The sequence below is a fragment of the Seriola lalandi genome, unplaced genomic scaffold (assembly GCF_002814215.2).
Source record: "Seriola lalandi dorsalis isolate HSWRI2012SDOR001 ecotype SW California unplaced genomic scaffold, Sedor1 jcf7180002054678, whole genome shotgun sequence".
Classification (NCBI taxonomy): domain Eukaryota; kingdom Metazoa; phylum Chordata; class Actinopteri; order Carangiformes; family Carangidae; genus Seriola; species Seriola lalandi.
In genome coordinates this window covers 2,339,897-2,367,758 of record NW_019525231.1, presented here as the reverse complement: position 1 = coordinate 2,367,758, position 27,862 = coordinate 2,339,897, and the positions used below count along the sequence as shown (strand labels likewise).

Genomic DNA, 27,862 nt, shown 5'->3' with positions numbered 1-27,862 from the left:
GGGGGGGTTATTGTGTAAAAGTGCCAACACAGCACCTATGCATGTGGAGGTTATGTTTTTTTGTTTGTTTGTTTGTTTTTTTGCCAATTTTACGCATAATCAAACTTGATAATTGCACAGTATTAATGACCTCATCTAACATGTTGAGCATCATCAACGTCACAAAAAGCAACCTCGACATTAAACATGTCCATGAATGATACACAGCTATGCTTTTCCACTGTTTATGTGTGTGAATGTGTTTTGTTTTGTTTTGTTTTTTTGTTTTTTTTTCATGTTTGTTACTTGCATGTGTGTGTCTTCAGAGCATAGCCGGGTCGCTCAGTTCTTAAAGGCTATTTTCTGACAGCAGTGAATATAAAAGAGACTAGACTTTACTTGTTTTGGCTTCCCACATAATGTAGACTGTAACCTGTGTTTAATAATTCTTGAGTTAATACAGATCGACTAAACTATTCTTCTCAAAGAATAAGTCCACAACATGAACCCCTGTAAAACTACAACCTAGCGTTTTTGCATGTACATTAATTAGCATGTTTCATCTTGTTTTTTTTTATTTCATACAAATTCAAAGTGTAAAAAAGTCAAGTTGTGATTTTTACAGTTGGTTTAATGCTGGACTATTTCTTTACCAATTGTTAAGTTGTTTTTTTTGTGTCTTTTTTTAAACTTTGGACTGAGCCTGGCTAGCTGTTTTCCCTGTTTTTCCAGTCTTAATGCTAAGCTAAGATAACGTCTCCTGGCTCCAGCTTCATATTTAGCGTACAGACGTGACAGTGGTATCGATCTAACTCTCAGCAAAACAAAAAAAAGAAAAAAGGAAAAAAAAAAAAAAAAGGGTAAGCTTATTTCCCAAAATGTTGAACTATTCTTTGGATTTTTCTCTAGTACTTTCTTGACCTTATTATTTTATTATTTTACCTCATAAAGACAGGAATGAGTTTTACGATACTGTATGTGTGCTTGAAATTTTTCCTAAAGCTACATGAGTCTTAGACTAGAATATTTCTGTTTACTTCATTCCTATTGGGGGTGTAGATTTTAACTCTCTAACTATAAAGTTATTTTGATTCCACTTCCAGGCCTGTTCATTAACATGATATGTACTGTATGCTGGCAGTTTGCCACTTTACAGGCAACATAAAAGTGTCCTAAAGCTGAATCTTTCTGTTAACATTCAGTTGCAGTTTGTAACCACTGGTGGTCGCTGTTTCCTCATGTAACTCACTGTCTCTGTGTGTGTGACGGTCTCTGGAAACACACACGGACACACAGCCCTGTTCAGCATCTGTTCAGCCACGAGGGGCGTCCCTGTTGTATAACAGACGTAGAGTACGTCTGCATTGTTTGCAGCTGTGTTTGCTGTTGTTTATTGTTTACTTGAAAGTGCTCCTATGCAGCTGGCCCCGCTCTGCTCTGCAGGGACAATCACTCCAGAGATGAAGCAATGAATGATGATGATCAGATTGTAAGACTGTGCTTGTGACATTCATACTCTATGCTTCACAAGCCAGTGGATCTCAGTGCCTGACAGGAGAGCAAGAAGCAAGGCGACAATTCAAAAGTCTAAACGCACAATAGAAAACACTGGGGGAAGCATCAGCTGTGACTGAATTATTTTAATATTCTGTGATACAGAACACACACATCCTGTCTTTCTCTCTCACACACACACACACTCCATCATCTGCTGAACGATTCAATTATGTGAATGCTTTGCAAGCCTGTGTTTAACTGGTCTTTTGTCAACCCTGATGCTGCTACTGTACCTGTGTGCTGTCCATAATGCTTCTTCTACCTGAAGACAACATTCCCATTGCCTCCTCCAGCTGGTGGTTTAATAAAAAAGTGAATGATTAACAGACAAGACAGGTGGTGGCTCAGTGTTCTCAATCTAAAGCTCTTCTGCTTCTTCATGCTTTCTAATGAGGCTCTTCCTACGCTTTGATAAAAATATACAGTTACTAAATACAGTAATTAAAGTGACAATGTGTAACTTTTCAATGAAGAAATAACACAATCTTCCTTTTACAAATTCAAAGCTGAGTTCATAAGAAAACAGAAAACTGCCTCACTCAGTTCAATACACTCAGGGGTTTTATTGCTACAGCATTACTTGGTCTGTTATGACCAGCAGCTAATGGCTACTAATGTTAGTCCATGTTGGATTAGTGTTACGGTGACTTTTTGACTCTACTTGTGCATCCATTACACTATGTTTTCCCATAATTGTCACTTTTTAAATAAAATATTTTTGTGTTATTATTATTGCATAATAACATATTTTAATCCACCACATATTTTAACAATATAAAAATCACTGCATACCAGGAAAAATGCTGAGTCAGGAAATGTTGCTGCAGCACACTCACCCTCCTGGTAGTGTGCCATGTGTGTCACAAATAATTACATAATAACATCATTACTATATTATTATTATTATTATTGTTGCTGTTATGATAGACCCAGTAGGAGCCCAGGAGGATGTTTACTTAACTTTTTAAAACTGCAGTCCATAGTGTTGTAGCACTTAAACTCTACAGTGGCCCGATGTAACTTTAGAAAGACGAAATAACACATTGTACCTCGAAATAGAAAACAAGCATATTCGATTCAGTACACTCAGGGGTTTTTGTAAACAAAGTCGCATTGTTCCATCTCTTCATTGAGGGTACAGTATATGTTTACCCAAAATAACCTACAAGTGAGGGAGAACACTGAAGCGTCAGTGCAGCAGGAGACCTTGGTGTAAGTACTACAACAGCTTGATTTGGTGTCTTTGAAACTTTGGGATCTCCACTTGTATGATAAATGTCCTGTGCTAACGACTTGCCCGCTGGTAGGTAAGTTATAATGATTTATCATCACCGTCCTTGAACATGGCATGTCTGTGAACCACCATGAGATGCTGGTGTCTGCGGCCAGACATTACATTAGTGTCAGGACAATGAAAACAATACCTTTATCACGCAAGTATCACAGCGTCTCTGTCTTTGACTTTTTGTCCGGTCAAGATAACTTCAGCATATCGCACATGTTCCTTGATCCACGATAGCAAAATATGAACAAAAGAAGTACAACAAAATTATGAAAAACTATCTTTATTCTACATTTTTATGTATTTTACCTCAATGTACAGTCTGTAGGGTAATTTCTGGAAACAAACAACAAAACACTGCTCAGGAGAACATAAACTGATATGCATAAAAACAGAGGATTACTATAGATTAGAAAATGAAAGGTGTCTGTTTTGGCACCTGCTTTTAATGTGGATGCATTCTGAGCATCACAACAATGGATAAAAATCTTCTAAAGCACTGTAACTGTTCACAAGGCTTTAGTTAGTTCAAAGTCTGAGCAACAGCCTCCTGTGGTACAGTATAAAAATAAACAAAAAAAAATGTTATTTGGAAAAAGAAAATATGGTAAGAAAAGGAAATGGAAAGGTCTATTTACACTTCTGTAAACCAAGACCATTTAAAAACACTAGCTTAGAAAAATAAAAATAACCCCATGGTGTTGATTACAAGTAACATTTCAGTTATGGTACTTAACATGCTATTCACATTTCCCTTCATTGTATTTTATACAGGTTTACAGTTTTTTTTTCTCCCTGTGTAAAACTACAATGATAAATGCCAAAAAAAAGCTTGTCTTAAAAACCACATAGAAGTAAAACCAATGCTACCATAACCACCGTGTCAGAACGGATATGTTTCTTATTTTCACATGCATATGCAAATTATGCAAAGAAAGACAGTCGACTACGTCTTATTAGCAATGCAGCTGCCTCATGTAGCATATCGAGTTATTCCATGTTCAAGGAACAAAAGTCAAAACTGAGAATACAAATATTTCATTTGTAAAAAAAAAAAAAAAAAAAAAAAAAAGGGGGAAAAAAAAGATAAACAGCTGTAATATGTTTCTTATTGTCCTACAAGGTTTTATCCACTGAACCGTCACATAAAGTTGCAGTTAAACACATTCACCTCTCACCACTCCATATCAAGCCAAACCAACAAGTAGACAGCACGTTCTTCCCCTTTTGAGGCCTTAATGGACAGGCCAGCTCTTACATGGCTGAGACATGTCGAGACTTAATATAAAAGATGAGGAAAGTTAACGTACAGGATACACCGGGTGTTTGAATAGACAAAAGAAGAGGAAAAAAGTCACCTTGTTTGAAATACTAACTCTGAAGCATTTGGACACATGGACTCACCAGTCATGCTGTGTCTGGGTTAACTGCCCCGAAAACCTACTGTCTCCATCAGCTTCTCACCATGAGTGATAGACTCCTACATGAGCACCACCTCTGGTTATTTCACATGAGAGGTGATGGAGTTTCTTTTCTCTACTTCTCTACTCTCACCAGTTTGAAGTGGGCGGGGCTCAGTTGAAAAAGAAGGTGATGTCACATATTTTCTTGCACCAGGATCAGGAATTTAGCAACATTTGAATGCAAAACTGGTGACAGTCGCTGGGTTGTTTGGTCACATACCAAGTTTTCATCTAAATTTAGCGCAAATTTCAACAAAGTTCCAAAATAAACTTTCAGTGCATTTTCCATCCACTACTGTCGTGACTCTCAGGGAGTTGGCTCATTGAGATTGAGAACAGTCGGTGCCGTTAAACCTCAGCAGAACTTCTTCTACAGTCGCACTGCGGACAGGGTGAGTCTGAAATTAATAAAATGATGTGGAAGACGTGATGGAATAGTGGATAGTTTGTGTCTGTTTTGTGTATTAACGTGAGGAAGGTTACAGTCTCCTCATTGCTCCACACGTAAGTCTTTGTCTTATTAACACTTTGTTTAAGTCACTTGTTTCATGTTCTTCATAATTTATTTAATGACACTTTGTTGCACTTGTTTTTGTTATCAGTGTACCAACTATGTTACTACAGCTAAGTGCAAAACCTTTTTAGGATATTTGGACTTTTTTTTTTTAAATTTCTGGTGTTTCCACTCAAATTTTTTTTGTGCATATTGAAAATGTGCATGAAAACACATGGGTGGAAATGCACTTACTGTCAGTGAAATCAAACCACAGCCACACAGTGCTGATGGGGCAGATACAATGAGTTGTTAAAAGTTAAACTTTTAATAAATAATGCCTAACCTTTCTTTTCTTTTACTTTGTTGTTGCTTTTTTTTTATTCATGAATATTTGATGTTATAAAAAAATACTTAACATTTGAAGTTTTTAAGGCCTTTAAGTTCCATAAGCTTAGCTCATCCTTTGTTGTAAAGTTCAGAGAAAATGAAAAGACAAGTGCTTGAAGTCAGAGATTTTCATCCAGGTCTCAACTAGTAACAAACTAGAACAAACACTACTATGAAATGGTCATATGACAGTGTTTAGAGGTGCAACAGAACATTACAGTATGCACTCAGCCCCACACTCTGCATCAACATGCCACCCACCCCCGAGGAAGACACCTACAGTTGTGGGTCAGCGGATTAAGAAAGGAAAAACAAAAGAAAAGGCCCAACAAAGCCCCTAAACCAATGAGATACACAAAGCAAGCTAATAACAGTCTGAAGCCAGGTAGACCGACTGAACTGAGCTTCATACTGTACATCTTAATCCTCCCTCCCTTGCATACAGAGGCCACTCTCACGTTCCTGTTGCACACTTGACAAAAAAAAAAAAAAAAAATCACATCACACATCTTTAAGTTGCTCCAACTAGTTAAAACTGTCTCGCATTTTATATCCCCCTATCATAATAAAACCCTCTGTAAAGGTCAAATACAATGCTCAAGTTTCACCTTCCTAAATAACCAAGCTGAGAAAATACTGCATGTTAGCTGCTCGTGGCTTAAACCGTGAACTAGTCACATGGCGAAAAACATTCACCTGATGGCTATTTACAGAAACACGACTGTAACTCAGGGTTGTCATAGAGACTATTGGTATAAAACATGGTTACAGTACTCTGTCATCATTGTTGCTTGGTAACAAAATATCACTCCAACAGCCACTTGTGTACCACATGTTCTCTCAAACAAACTTCAAACAAAAACTGCATCTGGTTATCAATCGCTTTAACGCCAGCTTGTGCTTCAGTGCTCCTGTGCTTCAGTTTAGTACAATGGATCCTTAGCCTGCTGTCACTCAGGATGCTACAGTCGGAGTGAGTCTACTTTGGCAGATACACACAGACACACGCACACCCTTACACACAAGTGAGAGCAAATAACTCCTCTAAAAAGTGACGACAAAAAGAAACAAAACAGAAGAAAAACTGAATGTTGTTCCCATGTTGCATAAAAAAAAAAAAAGTCTGTTTTGATACAGGATGTGCATCTTTTTTCAACACCATAACTGAAAACTGTTTTCTTGTTTCATTACAATGTGCATACTGTGTCAGCAAGGCTAGTGTGTTATGATTTAAACCACAGTTTACTGACCATATCTGACATGTTTACTCCACCGGCAGGTCTTAAAAAACAGCTTATAAAACATAATGAAAAATAATGTGTGATGTTTACTCGAGTGTGTGATCTGTCCGTCTGATGGGAAAAATAATACAGAAATCAAATCAATTAAAACTATTAAGTGTTTTTTTTTCTTTTTTTTTTTTTAATAATGAAGCTAGGAAAGGTTGGATTTTGAGGACCCTCAGTCTTCTGACAGTCACATGATCTGTCTCGCTACTGGTCCTTTAAACTTTCCTCAGAAATCTCCAGTACATGTGTGTGTGTGTGTTTGTGTGCATACAGAATTGATATATATATACACACACACACTGGAGATGTTTTTCCTCCCTGCCTCACGTTGAAAGAGATCACTACCCAACTCTACTGGGAAACATAAGAAAGCAGGAGCAGGAACGTGGCTCTCCTCTCCATGTCCACCTTACTCCTCCTCCTCCTCCTCCTCCTCCTCCTCCTCCTCCTCTTCCTCCTCCTCCTCCTCCTCATCATCATCCTCATCATGGCAGTGAGTGATCTCTTGGGGAGTCTGGGGGAACAGGTTGGGAGGTTTGATCTCGCTGAAGGAGCGGGTCAGCTGGTTGCGTTTACACTCCAGGTCTTTGCAGTCGCTGCATTGGGTGCGGTTGCGCGTCGCCAGCGGTGATTCTGTGTCGATGTCCACGTGGGTGTGTTCAACGGTCGACTCATGGGGCATCTGCGGCAGAAAAAAAGACTAAACGTGAGAAAACTACAACTTGGCAATGCTAACCGCCTTACTGGAAGAGCCTGCTTTTTATTCAAGCAGAACGTTTTGAAACAGAGATTTAGTCAGAGAACAACATATCCATGTTGGTCAGTTATCCAAGAGAACTAGAGACAGATGGCCGGCCTCTAATGGATGCTACACCTCCAACATATAAATATGTTTTGCAACAAAATGTTAACATCATCACACAATAACAAAACGCAGAGGAACTTAAATTAATAAAGATTCAGAATCTTAAATGGTACAAGACAAGACTTTCGTATCTATATCAGTAAAGTGAAGTCGTGGTATTAGCGCTAACCTTTGAGAGTGCGTGGTTTCATTTAACGACTTCGCTTTACACTCGGATACTCACCAGTACGTGTGCAGCTCTGAAGAGGTAGCTGAAGGGGTAGTACAGCAGGTTTATGAAGGAGGCTGCGTACAGGTCGGCGTAACGCATCACTTGGGAGGCAAACAGGGTCTGTCTGGAGCCGCTGCGGAAAAGGCTACCCATCATGCCGTAGCACATGTCCATGTCATGTGTCACTTTCTAAAGGGCAAGAGGGAGAAGAGAAGACACTGATGAGCCTGCAACACCGTGACCAAAAGAGGAGATGACGCATGTTTACCCACATTTAAAAGGATTTACCAGCTTCACCCTGAACATTATGGAACCTTTATCAGGGCCGTTGGTGTAGTTGTTCATTGCAACCGAGAGAACAATCACAGTATATCTTGACTATAGTAGACACAATGCAAATGTGGGCATTGATAGCTCGGCCATCTTTGACAGCCAGTGTTAAAAGCATGTCAGGTCCCCTGTCGTCATAGAAACAGAGGGGATTAAGGCCGTACCTTGACTCTTCTCTGAATAGTGCTGATGTCTGGCCTCTCATTACTGCTGCTGTCCAGATGTCTGAGGAAGGACGGGAGAGAAAGATGAAGTCAAGAGAGAGGGTGGGGGAGGGGGATGGAATTGATATCAGTCCGCTGAAAGGTAATGTGTCAAAGAGGTGGTGCAACGGTGAATAGTGCCAGGCTATAAATAACATCAGTGAATCCGGTTATCAGCAGTCCCTTTAGACTTTACCCCATTGACCCCGTTGTCCTCTCTCAGACATGCGCTCACATGCGTGCAAGCAGAAGCTGTTACTGCAGCGAGCAAACAGTAGCAGAACTGGTGTAAGAGGTGCTGATGAGTAAGGGGGTCGGATATGGTGAAGGGATGGGAAAAAAAAGAGGCTAAAGGTCACAGTTCTTACTTGTAGAGTTCAGCCAAGAAAATGTCCAAACCCTGCAGTTCTTCGAATAATGCTGGAAAACAAGAGAAGAGGGTAAGTCTTACTACAACTATTACTTATGTGCAAGATTTATCGTGCATGTCTTCCAGCTTTAGTTAGCTCCAGTATCAATGAGCATGATTCTGTGAATATGTGCAGAGTGAGTGAGAATGTGACTACCCATAGTCTGAGTTTAGACTTTGTACCTGCTGATTATATGATCTTTATCAAATGTAGCTTATGTAGAACTCACTTGTTTTTTCTGAAACTTGCAAGTTTGACACTACAGCTGCTGTTCTAGGTCAAGTCCCTGCTGAGACTGTTTTCTAATGCACTGCAATACTTGGAAAAAATCTGAATGTGACTACATATATATGAGAAATGAAATGTACATACAGTCAAACTGGTATTTCCATGTGAGGGTGTGTGTGGGTCTGTGTTTATGTGTTTGTCTCACAGCTCTTGTCGGTCCACACGTGCAGCTCCTGGGCCAGCTCAGGTATGACCAGGAACGTCCTCCAGCCTTGACGTTTCTTGGACTTGAGGATGTCTCCAAAGATATGATCCCCTATGTACACTATGTCCTTCCCCTTGGCCCCCAGCAGGTCGCACACGATGTCTGACGAACCTAAACAACAAGCACAACTGCTACAGACAACTGATCACTACTAGACTGAGCGACTGAAAGAAAATGTAGTCCTACCTCCTGAGTACACTATCCCATGCTGCAGAGGTCCTGTGTAGGTTCCTATCTTTAGACGCCCTGTTGTCTGAAATGAAGAAATCATATGACAAATTAGTGAGAGGATTCTTGGCAGAAGCACTAACAGGGTCAGTTTTATGAACATGAATGAAGCCATATGCTAGAACATAATCTTTAACTTGATTTGTCACACACAAACTTCTGAAGCCTCGTTGTAACTTCATGAACTTTGCAATGTTCTGTGTGTTTTGTCTCCAATCACTTACAGTTAAATTCATTTGGGAGAGTATGTCTTCAGGGCCAGTTTGAAAAGGAGGAACGACTACACCAAAAAAAACTTTTTGCAAATCTTTTGTGGTTCCCCGACGGTGGAACAAGCTACTGAATGCTGTCAGAGCAGAGGCGTCCCTCTCTGTCTTCAAGAATCTCTTGAGGACTCATCTCTTCCAACAGCACCTCCTCTCCTGCACTTTCGGTGCACTGCTTTACCTGATCTCTTTGCACTCATTGAATAGATGTAGTACTTAGTGCTCACATCAAGGTTTCCTACTGAACTGAAGCTTTAGTGATGTCCCTCACTTGTAAGTTGCTCGGGATAAAATTGTTGTGTGCCAAATGAGTTAATGTAAACGTTTTCACTCTGAAATGAATCAGAAGTGGATGTTCTCAAAATCTATGTCCACGACTACTTTGTCAGACTATGCAGCAAAAACCAGTCAATTTATTACAAAAGGTATCTTAAAACATGAAGAAAATATGAACAAAAAAGTTACAGACCATGTAATTCAGGAGTCAATGGCCAATCCTGATCTGACATTACTGAATTTGTCACATTTTGTCACCTTCTGCACATGTACTAATTGATTCTTCTGTATGCTTGCATATGTCATCAGGTTAAAAAGCGAACACACAACTGGGCTGCAACATGTCTGGATATGTCAGTCAGTGTTTGCAGCTATTAGTGAAAACCTCCCTGTCCCAGCTGTGTGTTCTGCCTGTGCTCACCGTGTCGACTTGTCTGAGCACTGTACCCTCCCCGAAGAACAGCGGCTTCCTGGCATCCACCAGGATCAGATCAAAGTAGGACTGCCAGGGTCTGTGGGAGGTACCAGGCTGTGGTGGGTGTGTGCGCGCGCACACACACACACACACACACACACACACACACACACACACACAAACACACACACAAGCATAAAGTTATACATATGAAACATGTCTTTCACCTTCACCTACATATTCAACCCAATTTTAAAGTGTGATCAAAGGGAAGGGGTAAAAAAGTAATATTTTACCTTGGGGCCATGGGGAAAGTCAAACAGGTAGGTCATGATTTTCTGTGGGAACACAGCACACAGACTGACAGTTCAAACGCAGCAGTGTTTTAAATAACAGCTGTTAGTGCTGCCAACAGTCTGCGAGAAAATCTACAAAATGGATCTCAGGATGAACTCATGATCATCTGACTTACCACTGCAGTTTTTGAAACACCTAATTAGTGTTTGTCCCTAAAGAGTGAAGTTTCTACTGCAACTACACACATACTGTATACTCACATCAGTGTATTTGTAGTCACTGTTAGTAGCCAAGAAAACCTTGGCCACCTCATTCATTCGGCTGAGGAGAAGAGGCAGCTTCCCCTGGTGGGAACGGAGAAGAAGAAAAGACCGAAGCTCAAGGCATCTTTTCAAAACCAGCCTCTTCACAGAGTACAAGAATGTGATACTGTGTGTGTGCATGTGTGTGTGTGTGTGTGTGTGTGTGTGTGTGTGTGTGTGTGTGTGTGTGTGTGTGTGTATTCTCTAACAGAGTACACTTGTGCCGTTCTTGATGAATACTAACAACTTACATCTTTCACTACATACTTCTCCAAGTTCTCAACCGTCTTCTCCTTCAGGGTACCCTGCAATGTGAGATGCAGGAGTCAGACTTAACAGTGAAAATCCACCTTTAAATGTTTACATAAAAATATTACATTAGAGGCACATAGAGGCATAAAAACAAATCCATCCATTCAGGAACAGTTAAGGGAGCAACTACCAGCAACCACCCCCACACAACAGATGGGAACTTGTGGCATTTAGTTGAGGTTTCCACAGGATGTGCAAAATGAGACGGCAGTAGTGATAACAGCAGTGATATCAAACCGACATCTTTTTCAGTTGATATAAAAACAAAACTCTAAACACATCTTTTTATGCATTGCCAAAAAAAGTCCCTGTACAGACTCAAACTGGGAATGTCTTGCCAACAGTAGTTTTAGTATCCCAACCACTAGTCCAGCAGGACGTCCCCAAACTCCTGCTCTTTGATTCTATGGGCCTGACAGCAAAAACGTACGCCACCACAGATGTTTTGAGTATGATGGATATTATTCACCCCAGAGGACAACTGTTTATAATCTCAGTGGCTCCCTGACCTTTGCTCTGTTGTCAACATCCGGTTAGCTTCTCCTCTGATCCATGTAACATGACAAGCAGTCTTGATATTATCTTGGTAAGCCGTGATCACCCATTGTTCAAGGATATAAATCCTTGTGTGTTTGGTTTGTCTGGTGTCTGGTGTGTTTGCCCACTTAGTTGAATTTGTTTTGATCATGGGAGAGCTTTCAGTCAAACTCTGGTTCAGATGAAAAATGCTTCCAAAAGTTTTCTATAGTAGTAGATGTGATTTTTAATCACATTAATTATTATTATAGACACATCTCCTGATCATCAACCTTTCAGAAAGCGATCTCCTGATCTGAAGGCTTTAAGCAATGTACTGTATAACTTCATATACACAATCCTTTGAGCACCATAGTAACACTCATCAACACATGAGTGTGGGGATTTCCGGGATGTATCAGAAAGTGAGAAGGTGTTGAACCAGAGGCGTGCTGAGCCTGTGTCCTACTCTTTGTATTTTAGCAGTTTCACAAAAAAAGGGGCAAAGAATGAGTGAAACATAGTAACTGTTCTCATTATATTACAATCTGTTCATCACTATTTAAGATATACTATGATATGAGCTCTGATGCAGTCTTTACTAATAAGGTTAATGATCAAATATTTCTGTGGGTTCATGTAGCGCTGATGATGCAGGACGCAAAAATCTATGAGTTACCTGTCAGTGCATATAAACAACATTAGTTTACTCTTGGTTAGTTTGTTAAAAGTCAGTGTGAACATAAACCAAACCAGAATTGAGATGTATAATTTTTCCTTGATATGGACTAAGTGAACCAAACTACAGGTGTGAAAGCGACCTTAACAACTTCTACTTGTACGAGAAATATCAGAAAAAAAAAACAAACTTCAGAGCAGATTTCCATGAGCACAGATCCTAATCACATCCAGGAAGAGCACAAACCGACTGTGATCATATTGAGCGGCGCCCACGTGAGGCACATGAAACGTCAGTTTAACAGCCGACACCATCAAAAGTGTCTTACCTTGAAGTGGACCCAGTCAACAGCGTCGCGAACATCCTGGAACATGCTCTTATAGGACATGAAGAGGTCGCCATCTTTGAAGCCAGTTTCACAGCTGGAGGAGAGGAGCAAAGACACACACGTACACAGCCGTCGCACAGGCCACATCTTTACAGAAGGTTTTCAAAAACATGACATTTGTTTTTTGTTTGCTTTTAAATGGGATAGCCTTCCCTTGTTGGAGGGGTCCCCAGCCAAACAGGAAAGCATTCTCCCCCTAAAAGACCAACAACCAGGTTTCAGAGGACAAAGGACATGCAGCCATTCCAGATTACATTCTCAACAAATTTACAGGCCATTATTATATCTCCTTACATTTACATTTAAAAGATTATTTCTTATTTCTTAGTTATATCAAGATTTCATTCTCTGTAAATAGTAGTAAATAAGAATCCATGCTTTTCTACAATTAGTAGTGGCAGAGATGAATTAATCATTGTTACAGAAAATGAAAACAGGTTCAGACAGGTTCTCCAACTGAACTGCCATTTAATTTCCATTTTAAAAAAGATTAGCTGAGATTAGCAGCTGAGACACCTGTGCCCTTCCATGCTGTAGGGCTTGCTCTTGACCCAGTTTGGCTTGCAACTGTCTTTGTGTCACCATGCGGTGTCCAGAAACTTGTTGTATGACAGATAATGCAACTAAGAGATTTTACCTTGTGTATCTGTCACAGTTGGAGAAGAAATCCACTAGGCAGGCAAAGAGGTAGGTCTCTGTGAAGAAAAACAAACAAGCTGTCAAGTGATATTGTGGCTTGATGAAACATATTAAAATACCCTTCTTATTTATTTAATTTCTCCGTAACAGTCCCATGGAGTTCGCCTGTGTGTGCAGAGACCTTACCTGGCAGGTTGAAGAGTGTGTTAAGGATATAAAAACGCTCTGTATCATCTCTCTGGATAAACTTGTTTGGGTACCGTTCACGGATCTCGGGGCTGAGAAAAGATAACAAACAAGACAAAATCTTAATGTAGACACTGTCAGAAAGAAACAAGTTAGCTGAAAGTTGACAAACACTATTTGCTATTTACTATCGCTCACCCTCGGAGGAAGTTGAATCCATGGACACAGACCAGGATATTACCATAGGCATCAACCTTCAACAGGTTTCCATACATGGTATCAAACACAAGGCCCCTGAAAGTAGGAGGAAAGAAGTGATTGTTTGAGTGCACAAAACAGAATGAAACAAACTTTTCCAACCTCACTGTTGATCATAACATCTGGTATTTTAACTGCTATCATTTGTGATATGATTACAGTTCTTATCAGGATGGACAGAGAGGTTTTTCCCCACCAAATAAATTCAGAGTGGAACTGAACTTTCAACAGGTGATGTGTTTTCGTTCACCCAGTCACTCATACTCGCTATATCCACTGAGGTTAGGGGGTTAAAGGGTTTGAAATGAGAAGAGATGAGGCAGCAGTTTGCCATTAACCTGACGGCCATCATGGTGTCCCTGTGCTGGGGAGTGATTGGTCTGACCTGGTGGGAAAGGATGGGTCGTATACGAAGCTGAGCAGCTCCTGGGGGTAGCCAATGGAAACCAGACGCTCCACTGTGAGCTCAAAGCCGAGTGACTCGTACTCTGGTGACTTGTACACTGAAAGTGAAAAACATAGTTCTAAATTTTACCCAATATAAGATCATATAAAGATCACACACAAACACTTGTTGCTGCAGGGAAGTTTGGTGTCTAATCTCCTAAAAAAAAAAAAAAAGACACAGATTTTGGTTTCGACATTTAAAACAATTGTGCAGAAGTTTTAGTCCTGGCATTATAAGCCTGGTAAGTTCATGTTTGTTAATTATCTAGCTTCTACACAGCAATGAAACAAAGAATAGATCACTTGATTGACAGAAAATAAAACAATAACAATTCTGTTAATTGCCATTAGTCACAACTAGCTGATCATCAAACAATTAATCTATTTTTCATCATCAAATAATTATGTAGTCATTCATCAAGCAAAAATGCCATAAAGTCTATGATTTCAGTCTTTCAAATGTGAGTGTTTTTCTGCTTTTCTCTGGTTTACGTTTCTGCAGTTTGAATATCTTTGGGTTTTTCACTGTTGCTCGGTCCTCACCTTTGGCTCTGGGAACTTGTGATGGACATCTTCCACTATTTGTGACATTTTATAGACAAAACAATGAACTGATAATAACCTCTGTGTGATTACACATCTGACAGTCAGTGGACCTTACTCGTGTTACACAACATGTACATGTGACTTTTCTAAGGGTATCTCATCTACTTCAGACTCTGTGGCGTTGTCATGCACGCACGCACGCACGCACGCACGCACGCACGCACGCACGCACACACACACACACACACACACACACACACACACACACAGCCCTTCTCTGTCCTCACAATCAACAAGGGCCTCTATGTTCTGCACGCAAATCCACACAGAAATAAGATCAGGCGTGAAAATGAAAAATCGCTCAACTTTCAGCAGCGGCTCTAATGAGCACTGATGACACCACCACCCCCCACCCCACCCCCCCACCCTGTTGCCACCCCAGAGCCAAACAAAAACCAAGGCAAGGGTGGGCTATGAAAATAAAAACACAGACTGATGCTTGGCTAAGAAAAGGCTAGCAGAGGATTAAAATGCTACTTGACACTGGGAAAAGAATATGTCAGATGTTATAAATACGAAACAAAGAATGCACTTGTGTTGTTGCCTGCTTTCTACACTCCCAGTGGGGTGGTGGGAGGCCCCTGGAGGGGAAGAAAAATTGGCTGATGATGCTTGGATAGAGGACAGCTAGTGAGGGAACAGTACTGCAGGACAAACAGGAAAACATCTGTGTCCTACTCTGCAAAATGTGAACGTGCACTTGCTGGGTTGTTAGTTGAATGCTGGGTTATACACAGGAGCATAATGAATACGCTCCAAGTTACAGGAACATCTCAGGTTCAGTAAAGCTCTCTCCTGTCGTTGACACCCCTCCTCTGTAAGATTGAGCTTGTTTCTACATTATAATCACGTAAGCTTGCCCAAACCCCCGCCCTCCCACCCCCCGGCTGTGGTCTCCCAGCAAACTGACGGTTTGGGCCCTGTGCCCAGAGCAGTAGCATACACCAACTAAAATGCCTTTCCTCCTCCTCCTCCTCCTCCTCCTCCTCCTCCTCCTCCTACTTCTCGCTCACTTGTCATTTTCCTCTTGAAGTTCTGAGGCACTACAAAGAAACCTATTTTAAGAGCTGCTCTGTCACCTTTGCTATCATCACTCTCTCTTTCTTTAGTTCACTCTGTGGCTTTTTTTCATGAGTGACCTTGGGACCCTGGTGTGGCGCTCCCACCTACACATACAGCTTAGGAGATATAAAATCAAGTCTCCCTCTAGGTTATATAAAAGTGAGTCAGACTGGTCATTCACAAGCAGGAAGTTCTTTTGTTACATTATAATAAGACTATTGTAAGGCTTTATTGGCAACAGTTAAGAGACTAACTACTCTGCTACACTACTCAACTCATGTCTGAATAAGCAACAATTAAAGGTAGTTTAAGAAAGTTTAAGAAAGACATTGTAAGGATTTGCTTATTAACAGTTCAATGGTCAGAAATTAAACTAAAATGATCTTATTAACATGCCTTGAAAGCCCCTCAAAACTTGGTATCACACCTTAATTATTCTACTATAATCTTTAATATGCATTTAATATTCATGACCCTAACAATAAATAAGTAAAAATCATTGTTTATTGAGACTTTCAAACTCAAAAACTTAATATGCTTCATCGAAACTATGTTGGTGTTGTTGATCAGATTTGATCGACAGTGCTGCACAGAAAGGTGTGACATTAACTTAATCCAACGGAGCTCCATCCTCTTCAAAATAGAGATTATCTGTGATGTGATATAACCAAACTGTCCATACAATGACAGCCCATTCAAACACTGATGAATCTAACACTGACCATAACTTCAAATAACTTTTTTTTTTTACTTACTCACTTTTCTTTTTCTCAGAGAAGTGACTTTAATTACTCTAAAACCACTTTATTGAGAACCTTAAAACCTCCACACAGACACATGACACCAGAGCCTACAGTGTATCCGTGAATCTTGATCGTCGCTCACTATTTCAGATGTCGGACTGCTTGAGCAGTAGTGGAGTGATTTGTAGATCTGTTTTTCCATGAGAGCCACACTAGAGGCTACAGTCACGGAAAGTCCCATGTTTAAGTAAATAAGACATCAAAGCAATTATTATCAACAGATGTTCATGAAAACTCACATTTACAACATTTGTGTGCACATCAGATGTTGTGTTATTGTTGCTTGCTGTTTCCTTGACTCTCCTGCATTTCTGTTTTATAGGGGTCCTTGCTCCCCTGCTGTAAGTCCTTTTCTCATATTTCTCACGCTGTCAGTATGCGGATGTACACGCAGACACACACACACACGCGCGGTTATCTACTTACAACTGAGGCAAGGTACAGCCTTAGCTTCAGGCATACGTTACCTTGTGTCCCCGATGAGATTGTTGCCAGATAATTATACTCCCACTGCTCCAATTGCTAAGGTGTGTGGTGTCTCTCCAGAGTTTATAGGCCGGCTCACCCCAGGCCTATGTGTAACATACACCCTCACACACAAGGTAAACAACCCCCACCCTTCTACTAATAGACCACTGAATCCAAACCACAGAAATTGTGCCAGGCAGAGAATTTATCTGAACCATGTCACATAAAACACCTATATTAAAACTACCACCTCGACTGTTTTAATTTTTCTGAGGCCACTAATATGCAAATATAGGCCTTTGTCACAGATTTATGACGCTATCAAGCACATTGTGGAAAAACGGGAGAACTAATGCACAGCCTCGGGGACCTACATTCCAGCCAAAAGTCTGTTGGAAAACTAGGACAAAACTATGTGTTGCTCTCAATGCAATCTCAGCCTAAATGTGTGTCGGAGCAACATTTTCTACTGGCGATTATGTGCTCCCAGTAGGAGTACAAAGAATGTTGTCTCATGCAATGTTGATTTAGTTTAAAAAATCTAACGTATGACGTTTGTGAATGAAATTGCTGAAAGCGTTTAAGCATAAGGGATTTACAATTGAGAAGCCTAAACCCTGGACTTTAAATTGATAAGAGCAAAAATAATAATAATAATAATAATAATTTAGATCAATAATTTCCTAAGATATGCATAACAGCACAATAAAAAAGAAGAGTAAACTATCAGTATCTTGGGCCACATTCTTCCTTCCATCACACACAGACGTCAAGCAACAACACCCACATTATCTAGCGTTTTCAAGCTCAATCATACCTAAGGATTTTTTTTACAAATATTTAAATGTAATTGTTGCTCATGTAGTCATAAATATTTAAGCTAACAGAAGAAAATCTGAAGTTTAAGGGGCTTTAAAGGTAAGGTAAATTTACAACTGTTATATAGGATCTTAAATCACGTTTTTAGGAACTTTAACGGGAAAGCTGCCTCATTATAAACAGTATGGAGGGATCCCTGATGGTTGGATATCATCTTATAATATTCATCGTCATATTGCCAAACCTAACCAAACTACATATGTCCAGATATACTGCAGAAAATTGACAGATGCAATAAGACATCAAATATTTTCCTGTAACAAAACAATTAATGAAAAACTTTTTTTTCCTTAACTTCTTTTGAGTAACATGGTGGGTATCGTTGGTCTCAACATCAGTTAAACTGCTACATGCTGGGTATAAACACTGACACAGTGTAAAGCATTAGCATTGACTGACAACTGTTGACAGGGACTATGTTTGAGGTGTCCCAATATACGACTTAAATGGACTCCTGCCAGTCAATTAGAAACTACGGTATATTTTTCCCCACATCAAGTTTAGACCAGAAATTAAGTCTAGGGAAGAACATTTTTGAAAAAGCAGATGCATTAGGAATTTTGCACGTCTTCAACACCCTCTAAAAACAAAGACTGCAGTCGGCCACAGTGCTGTGGTAAAGCAGCAGCCATTCTGTGAATCTTCCTGCTCTCTGGAGTTGATGTAGCATTTCTGTGGTGAAAAGCTGAACACCCTCCAACGATACATGATAGCCACGCTTCTAGCAAACATTAACACTTGGTTATGAGCGCCCATAAAGAGAACCATGTCAACAGCTGAGCGTCTGTAAAATCTCCTGCCCTCCCAACGAGGATAGGAGTACGGAGCCAGAGAGGGACTAAGAGTGATCCCCGTTCTCAAGAGAGCCATCACTGGTGAACTCAACAAACAAACGTGACCTGCTTTTCAAAGTGAGGGTAGATTTATTTATAGAGATGGAGAGACCAAAAACTGGAGCTGAGTCACAGAACAAAGTGGCACGAAAAATCTGGAAATTTTTGGCCTAGTTACTGGTCAGAAGGAAAAAGAGGATCTCTCTGCAACTGACTGTGTGTACCAGGGAGCTATGCTTAACATTTTGTTATCTGAGTATTATAGTGTGCTCAATGTGCCACCAGCATTGACCTAAATAATATTTTGTGGACAACAAGCTGCAGTTCGGAGGAGGGGGGGTAAATATAGAGCTGATGGGATATGACTTTAACATCTACATGAAACTCACAAGGTCAAAGGAAATTCAACAATTAAGGATTTCTTGTTCAGACTCCAACAGGTGACGAATTAGAAAATAAATTCCTTGGATATTTAAATTCACCCTGACATTCACAAAAGGCTTTTTTTCTCCCTCTTTCCAATTAACGCATCAGATTTTCCATTTCAATGCACCTCCATGGATGCATTCATAATTTATCTCTGAGCGCAGTAAGCCTGAATTTATTATAGGAGCTATTTGTGAGTTTTGTTATTGCTGCATAGCCAGCGTTAGCATTAACAGCTGTTTACCTACCAGTCTACAAGAAATGTTGTGAGTTCAGCTTCAAACGTTACTTTTCTCAGCAAGAGTTGTCTCTAACCGTGGGAAGCAACCCTCTTGTTTTGCTTCTATTTCTATTACTTCTTTTCTTCTACTGACGTTAGCATGCTAATCAGCTAGCTCCGGCCTGGTCAGCTCAGCTTGTTACTTTCTAATACTGAATCACTGAAGAAGTCGCACTGCCTAGAAAGTGTATCATAACCTCTTGTATTGTAAATGCAGCGATGACTGAAGCTCTTGGCTCTTGGCAAGACTGGTAAGTAAAAAGATGTTAATGCTAATGCTGGCTATGTAGCAATAGCAAAACTTACAAAATGCTCCTTTAAGTGACACATGCTAATTTTGATAAGTCTGCATTATTAATAAGACAACAGGAGGAACAATCCATGTAAACTGAGGAGCTGCTATGTAACCCTCATAGTGAAAATATGGCTGAAATAACAATTATTGAACGTATTGAGTGTCTTGAATTTATAAATTGTTTAGCCAATGAAATGTCTGTCAAATTGTGCAGAGCCCAAAGTGATGTTAATGTCATAAGTTAGAAACCCCAAAGACATTCAATGATAAAGAAACAGTTTTGTTTTTAGCACGAGTGGTGATAAGTCAGATGATGTGTATCAACTTACCTGCTAAAGTGTAATCCATGTCAAAGCCAAAGCACTTAATCTTCTCCATTGCCAAGCTTCTGTTGACAAACACTCTAGAGAAAACAAAAAATAAATGTTTTAGTTTCTATACAATCTTCAAGAATTGGATTAGCATTTATTTTAGCAGAATCGAGAGGAGGAATTATTCTCTGAAGAAAATATTTACTTGAGCTGGTTCACATACTGAGTAGACCTATTATAACATTGACTTTGTTATAGTATTGTTACTCAGTAGCCTGAAGAAACAGGTGAAAATGAACCACAATATTGCTGTTCAGCAGGTGAATTAAGCACACAAAGAAATGTGAAAACTTTGTTCAGACTTTTTGCTTCATAGTCATACATTCTGTCATTGTGTTACTTATGGATGGAAATATAGTGAAAATAAATTATTCCCCTTTTTGCTGAGGACCCCCTCTAGGGACTCCTGGGGATCCCTGGACCTCACTTTCAGCTCACCACTGCATTAAATGTCGTGTTTGACTGCACACTGTGTCAGAGAGCTGATGAAAATGCAAGTTGAACCCGTATGAACCCGACAATGAGAAAAACATAGAAGCCATGTAAAGCAATGATTGAACAATAATTCATGCTAGATTTAAGTTATGTCTCATTATTTACATCAAATTAAAGAACAGCTTAATTTTCACCAATGTTCTCGCTACACCAGAGTTTTCTTTTAAATAAAGAAAACAAATATATGACAAAGATATTCTCTATTTTGTTGTTGCTGAAGCACAAAGTAGTTTTACATTGTGAGAATTCTAACATAAACATCAACCATCTGAAAAATAAAGACCCCGGTTAACTTTAGTCTTACTGTTAGAGAAAAAGACAACTCCACGACGTATCAAGAGACAAGAAGAACAAGCTGATCATGAGGTAAACGTGGAGCCTATTTCAGAGAACACTGACATGTGTTCACTAATACCTAACACAAGGTTAGCTTGTGGAATCTAAATTAGAACTGAACGCCAATAAAATACCCAGTAGATATTTCTGAAACTGCTATCTTACAAGGGCACTTGGCATGTTGTTGAACAATATCAGGCCAATGCAAAGCAACATATTTTGCCATTTTGGGGGCTATTTGTATAGAACTTTCTACACATTCATACATTACTGGAAGATGCAGATGAGGTGAGAGCTTTTTTTATCTAGTAAAATGTATTTTAGAAAGTTTTTTCTTCTGGCATGATGGCATTTTCTTTTTAAAGATGTGTAACTATTTGGGTGGTACTTCTCAGTGACTAGCAAACCTACAGTAGCTTAGGAAAAGCAAACTGATAAGATATTGTGGCAAATATCATCAGTCGTGACAATATCTGAAAATACTGGAACATAAAGTGAATGTGAAACACTGATTACCACATCTGTACTTAACAATTTATGGTCTTAACCTACAGTACTAACAACCTTCTAGATAAAATGTTTCAATTAATCATGTGTCACTAAGTGAGAACTGTAACTTAAATGGCACCATATGATTACACAACTGTGCATCATGAACTTAGGTAACAAGAACTTAAAATCTGAGTAATTCAACACCTTCAGGCCTTTGGTCTGGTGGTGGGTAAAACTACAGGGAGTTAACAAAGCTCTATACCTGGGGATGGTGAAACCCTACAAACTTAACCTGAGCTTGACAATCTTCCAGGAAACAGCTCTACTGTCCTCATAAATCTGCCAGGAGACTGGGGGTCCAGAGAGGCCACAGTGATAGACAGTGTTTACATACCCCGGCTGACACGGCTTCCACAGAAAAGACAGACACACACTGCTAGCTTAACTTCAACTGCTGGCACAGATCTACGCACCTTATCTTCAACATCTGTGACTGAGCTGAATGTGCGGCTGTGTTCCTAAATATTTCCACACGAGTCAATATTTAGTCGTGCTACAAATAAGATGTAAATCAACTAAAGTGAAATCAAAAATATCACACTGAAATAAAAAAAGAAGTTACATCACTCGCAACCAGCACAATAATCTGGTACATGAGCTCATAACTCAAATGTCTGACACTGACTGACTCAGCAAGGCAATTTATCATTAATCTGTGACAATGACCTTCTCATCTTTACCAATCTCTATGTCAGTTGTGAAATACCTGGCAGCAGATCCATAGTGAACTAGTTCCCATTTAGATCTTTGTCCAGCAGACGACTGGCGATGCATTCTGTGCGAAATTAAATCTCAGTTTGACTCTCCGTTGGTCTGAACTGCTCCAGCAACACAGGGTAGCTCTGGCCCACAAACAATGCGCCCCCTCCCTCTCTCTCTTTGCTTTCTTGCCATTCAGAAATTTTCTGACTTGTTGCAAAAATGATTGTGGCCATTCCGCGTCATTCTCTGTTGTTGTGTGCTGTCAGTCAGGGCTGTTGTTGTACAGCGTGATGTTTGTGGGCCCTCAAAGACATCCAGAACAATCACAAGTCAGGTAGAATCAAGCAAGCCCCTGCCCCAAGCGACAGCTGCTCATATCACTAAACACTACCAGCAGTGCTGCAACTACTGATTATTTTCAGTATCGATTAGGCGATTACTTTTCATTTAACTTTTTTTGGATGAATTTCATTGGGGCAGCAGGTTTTGTCATTTCATCTTTTATTTTACATGAATATTTTTCAGGGATGCAACAAAGGAAAATTTAATATCTGACTGGGAAATTTAATAACTATGAAATAGTTAAGAAATTTAAATAGCACTTACAGCAATGACATATTTTGCTTTATTTAAGGGTGCACAAATTCAAAAAGAAAGTAAAACTGCCCAGTATTCAAAAAGCATTTTCACTTTGCTCAAATTCTGATCCAAAAATTCAACTCAGGTCAACTCTTTCTGATCAAGTTACTCAAGTTGATCAAATTCAGACACCAAATATTAAGATGAAAACCTCAATCTGAAACATTCAGGCTACCAGATACAAGCAGTCAAAGTCAGGCCTTAAAGAAAGTGACATTTGTCAGTCATACAAATACATGGAAATTCATGAACTCAGGAATAAAAGTCTAGTTTTTGCAAAACTAGAAAATTTAAATATTTCATTGCTATCATTTCAGCGGTATTTAAATTTCAACATGAAGTATTCAGTACAGATTATTTATTTAAATATTGCTTCTAAAATTCAAATTATTCTGACATTATTTTGCTTCCATAGATAATGACAAAACAAATGTACTTCTTTACTGTCAACATTTATCAGTAGTGAGCGGGCATCGTCCTTCTCCAGTGAGGGATTTCAATCTAAATCTTTTCAATTTTGTTGTGCTGTTGTCATTTAAAATGCGACCTTAGGATTTGATGCCTGTGGGAGGTGAAATAAAGGACAGCCAGAAATGATAAGTAAGACTGTGCCTCTCCTAAGCTCACCCATATTGACAGTGGGCGGGGGTGGGTGGGGATGACTTGTAGTCAGGCTCGACTTTAGTCCCACAGATAACAGTAATGCCTCAAATAGCCCACATGGACCACGCCACACCTTCGAGAGAATCCCTCATGACTTTTACTACGAGTGCAGCTGTGCAACAATTTGCCAGATTTTTTCCACTGCACTCTAATCTCCTGTAGACAGTGACTCGACTCCCTGTGATTCAAAGTTTATCTGTGCCGAGAAGAGCCGCCAGCCCTCTGCTATGTGATACACCACTATCAGGACTCTATCAGGCTGCATTGCTTCAGCTGAGCTCTTACTTTGAAGGAATGGTCCTTGTCTGTGAGATGAACAAAAGATCACATTAACATTCTTGTACTTTTTGAAAAAAAATCAATAAAATGGACCAAGAAGCCGCAGTGAATTTAAACTGCTGTCACAAATGTTTCGTTAATGCAAGGCCAACACCATCTTTCTATCTGTGTTATCTTCGCACGTGTGTGTTTCTGACCTATGTCAGCACAGCACACGCAGAGCTAACAGATGAGTGAAAGTTTCATAAAAGCCTCTGAGCACAGCATATCATATAATGGTGTGGAAGAACAGCAGTACCCAGTGGACACATATGACTTGGGGAGAGTTAAACATCGAACAACAACATATGTGTTATTACTCAAAGAAGAAATAAATGCCTTCTTACATCAGCCAGAATGCCTAAAAGGAGTTTCCAATCAATTTTCCAGGTAATAAAGAAGTAGTGTCAAAACAGTTTTACGCAAATATTAAAGCTTAAAAATCTTAACAGGCTTCAAGTTCATGTACTCCCTCACTTTAACTGTCTGGTGACATTTTGCCATGAGACTGAGAGGAGACAGAAAACCACACCCAAGACACGATTGCACTTTTGTGAAAAAATCTACTTTTATAGCCCAATTCAATTTCATACACCTCTGGCAAATGGCCATTGAATGCTTTGTATCACTTAATGAAAGGGAATAGAGATTGTAAAGCAGTAAATGCCAGTAGAACTATAAACTACAATATATTACAATGAAGTTATCAGGTTGGTCAGTGACATTTCACTGTTATATTGACATTAAGGAAGTGAGACTTGGTGGAAAAACTAAAGAGTTAAGGATTTTACATTTTGCATGACCCAACCGCAGTATGGATCAAATATTCTAGGAAAGCAGTAATGGTGACACTTTAAATATAGGCACATTAAGTTTGAATTACTGTTTAGAAAAATAATTGGACACACTTTTTGCTCTGTATTACTCAGCTCTACATAGCGGAAGTAAAGAGAAAGATCCTTTTCCCATTTTTAATTGCCCAGTGATGGTGAGATTGGTGGTCGAAATTTAAAAAAACACACATACAGAGGAAGTATTACCAGAAATGTGTCAGTCCTTCCCTACCAACCTTCACTTGTGTTTCTTACCTGTGGTAGGGCTCTCTCCTGTACTTTTTCATTGTCAGGCCGTCCATGTTGGCAGGCAAGTCTGCATAGTTCTGCAGTCGGTCACTCCATGAAGTGGTCATCTTTAAAAACTTTCAGTGTCTGGGGAAGGGAAGCAACACATATGGAGGGGCTCAATTCTCAACATAAATGTATACAACAGTAAAAAGTGGCTAATATAGTGTGAAATGGAAGTTTAATTCAAATCAGTTTTAATGGGAATATTTTGGATTGAGGGAACAAGATTACCTGGATGACAAAACAACTTTGAACTTGTATAAACTGCCATGGTTTATTGACTCATTAATTTAATTAATTAAACATGTCTCTGCTGTGCCAAACACTGACAGTGATGACATATTAACTGTCACAACACAACAGATATTAACAGCGTGAACATCCTCAGAGAGGATCAGGCATGGGTAACATATACAACAGACCAGTGGGATCATTTAATGCAAATGACTGAGATCCACCCTTGTCTGTCTGATGTACAGCGTAATGCCAGCACAGCCTGGTACAAAAACATCCCCTCTTTGACTTGTGTGAGACAACTAGCAGCATGGGGACCTATTTTCAGCCATTCTGCTGCATGTTTATTATTGGTTTTATTTTTATTTTTTTAGCTTATGCCTTTGTGACATCTTGGCCCACGGGGTGAACTGGGTCCAGTGGGGACCAAGGGCAGCTGTGGCTTGGAAAGATTCACAGCTAAACACTCAGAAAACCTGCACAACTGCTCTGCAAAGAACAACCGAAAGAAGAAGTCCAACATCCTCTACAGCAGGCTTTGTCAGTCTTGGGAGAGAGCGGGTCGATGTTTGTTGCAACAACACTACACGTAGCATTAAGTGTCACTCATTTTTAAGACGTCGTTTCTGTTTACGTATTATCTTTAGCTGTGTAAATATAAATGGCTATTCAACGTGACCGTGAGAGCCTAGCTTAAGCTACTGTAAAAGTATCTTTACAAGCTAACAGCAAAGAAAATCCTTGTTCGTGGGGTTACCAAACAAACAACGTCCCGTAATGCGCTGAACTGTAAAAGCTAGCTAACAGTCCGCTCAAACAGCCTATTTCCTGCTCTTTTTGTCTGACATTGACGAGAAGGACAGCCTAAAGTGGTGCGGGCAAAGAAAGCTAACGCCTTAGCTGGCTTTGATGCAAAAACAAAAGCCACAAACAGCCGGGGCAGATTTCACTGCGTTTAGCTGTGACTGGCATTACTGTACTCACCTCTGAGTTCCTGAATACAACAACTGCACCGTCTGTTAGTCTGAGCATGCGCCTTGAGCAGTTAAAAAGTCTGACAAAAACGTCTACTGAGGATTTTCTTAGAGAAAGCTGCAGTCAAAGCGGGGATGTGTACACACTCTAAAGCCAGGCAGCAGATGAGTGTCCCTGCTTAGCGATCTCTCTCTCTCTCTCTCTCTCTCTCTCTCTCTCTCTCTCTCTCTCTCTCTCTCTCTCTCTCTCTCTCTCTGCTACCAGCTGTTGTTATGAGACATTCAGGGGGCGGTGTTTCCTCCTGTCTGTCATGAGGAGGCGGGACTATCTGTCGTCGTGGCACACACACACGTGACTCGCATCTGTACATCAAAGTCCAAGACAATATCTAAATGAATTGCATCCTTTTATTTTGTTGCAAGAATGAATTAGCTGCAGTAGTGAGATGAGTACCTACTGCAGCGATGTTGAGATGCTGTTACATTACTGGGATTTATTGCTGCAAGTAAACAACAAGGAAAAAAAAATACTGTACAACTTCAAAAGGCTGAGATAACAGGTCTAATTGCACAAAGTTAGCCACTGATGCTTACATGCATTTGCAACTGTTGAATAAAGACCACTACAATCAAAAATGTGCTTTTTTTCTGCTGATGAAGGAAGTATTTTGTGCTCTTCTTAAAGTTTAAAACAGATGGTTTAGTGACATTACAACTAGTATGGTCCAACATGCAACTTACACAAATGTAATCTGGAAACTTGAAGTATCTAATACACATACACATTACGTGTCTGATATTCATAGATTCTGGATTTTCAAAAATGGACGAACAGTTTTTGTTCTCAGTGAAAATGAAATGCTAAAACAACCATTCCAACTGAAATCGCAATCACATATCGCAATCTCAATATCTGCCAAAATAATCGCAATATGATTTTTTTTGCATATCGTGCAGCCCTAGTGTTTACAGTGCAGCCCAGGTGTTTGGACAATGACATAGTCTTTGTTGTAGGTCTGGAATGAACCAATGACTTTGATTTTGACTTTGACTTTCAATTTTAATTTGAGGCTTTATTCAGTAAATAGTGTCAGTGCACACATTGTCTGTAAACAGCAACCAAAAGGAAAAGTACAACACGACTTACAACAGCCATCCTCAGTGCTAAAAGTCACTGCTTTAACCTCAGTCATTGTTTCATTACAGGCAAAATCTGCTGGAGTAGAGTTCAAAAGCGGCAAAAAATATATCACTGTCCAAAAGGATTTCACTGTAAGTCAAATAAGGGATTAAAGATACTAAAAAACTAAATGTGTTTTACTTCCATTCATGACATACTTTTGGTTAGGACAGGGATTGCCAAACTTTTTACTTCACCAAAAAATGTAACATCCTGTTTTGATAAGATTTGGCTGAATCATTGTAGTGCAGGATAAAATAACATAAAATGAAACATAAAATGAAATAAAGGGTTCTCAGTTCAGAATACTTAGCAGCAACAGTTTTTAATTTTCCACAGTATAAAGTCAAAAATGCATTTGAAGGGTTTGGATATACAGTACAGTGTTTCCTACTGACAATGGCCTCATAAAACTACGTGCCAGCTCCGCCACAACTTTGTGGACTTT

At 39.7% G+C, this 27,862-nt stretch overlaps 1 protein-coding gene across 1 annotated transcript; it reads right to left on the bottom strand.

The window, feature by feature from the left end:
• Nucleotides 1-3,085: 3,085 nt before the first annotated feature.
• nt5c2b (5'-nucleotidase, cytosolic IIb) lies at nucleotides 3,086-26,435 on the bottom strand. The gene is made up of 18 exons (XM_023422060.2): nucleotides 26,245-26,435; nucleotides 24,991-25,110; nucleotides 20,156-20,229; nucleotides 14,113-14,230; nucleotides 13,668-13,763; nucleotides 13,470-13,561; nucleotides 13,282-13,339; nucleotides 12,585-12,678; nucleotides 11,001-11,054; nucleotides 10,708-10,791; nucleotides 10,447-10,488; nucleotides 10,157-10,264; nucleotides 9,152-9,218; nucleotides 8,906-9,076; nucleotides 8,431-8,482; nucleotides 8,024-8,084; nucleotides 7,542-7,718; nucleotides 3,086-7,135 (listed from the first exon to the last, which is right to left on the bottom strand). The coding sequence occupies exons 2-18, from the start codon at nucleotides 25,089-25,091 to the stop codon at nucleotides 6,863-6,865; spliced, it is 1,722 nt and encodes a 573-aa protein (XP_023277828.1). The 5' UTR covers nucleotides 25,092-25,110; nucleotides 26,245-26,435; the 3' UTR covers nucleotides 3,086-6,862.
• Between the last annotated feature and the right edge of the window lie 1,427 nt (nucleotides 26,436-27,862).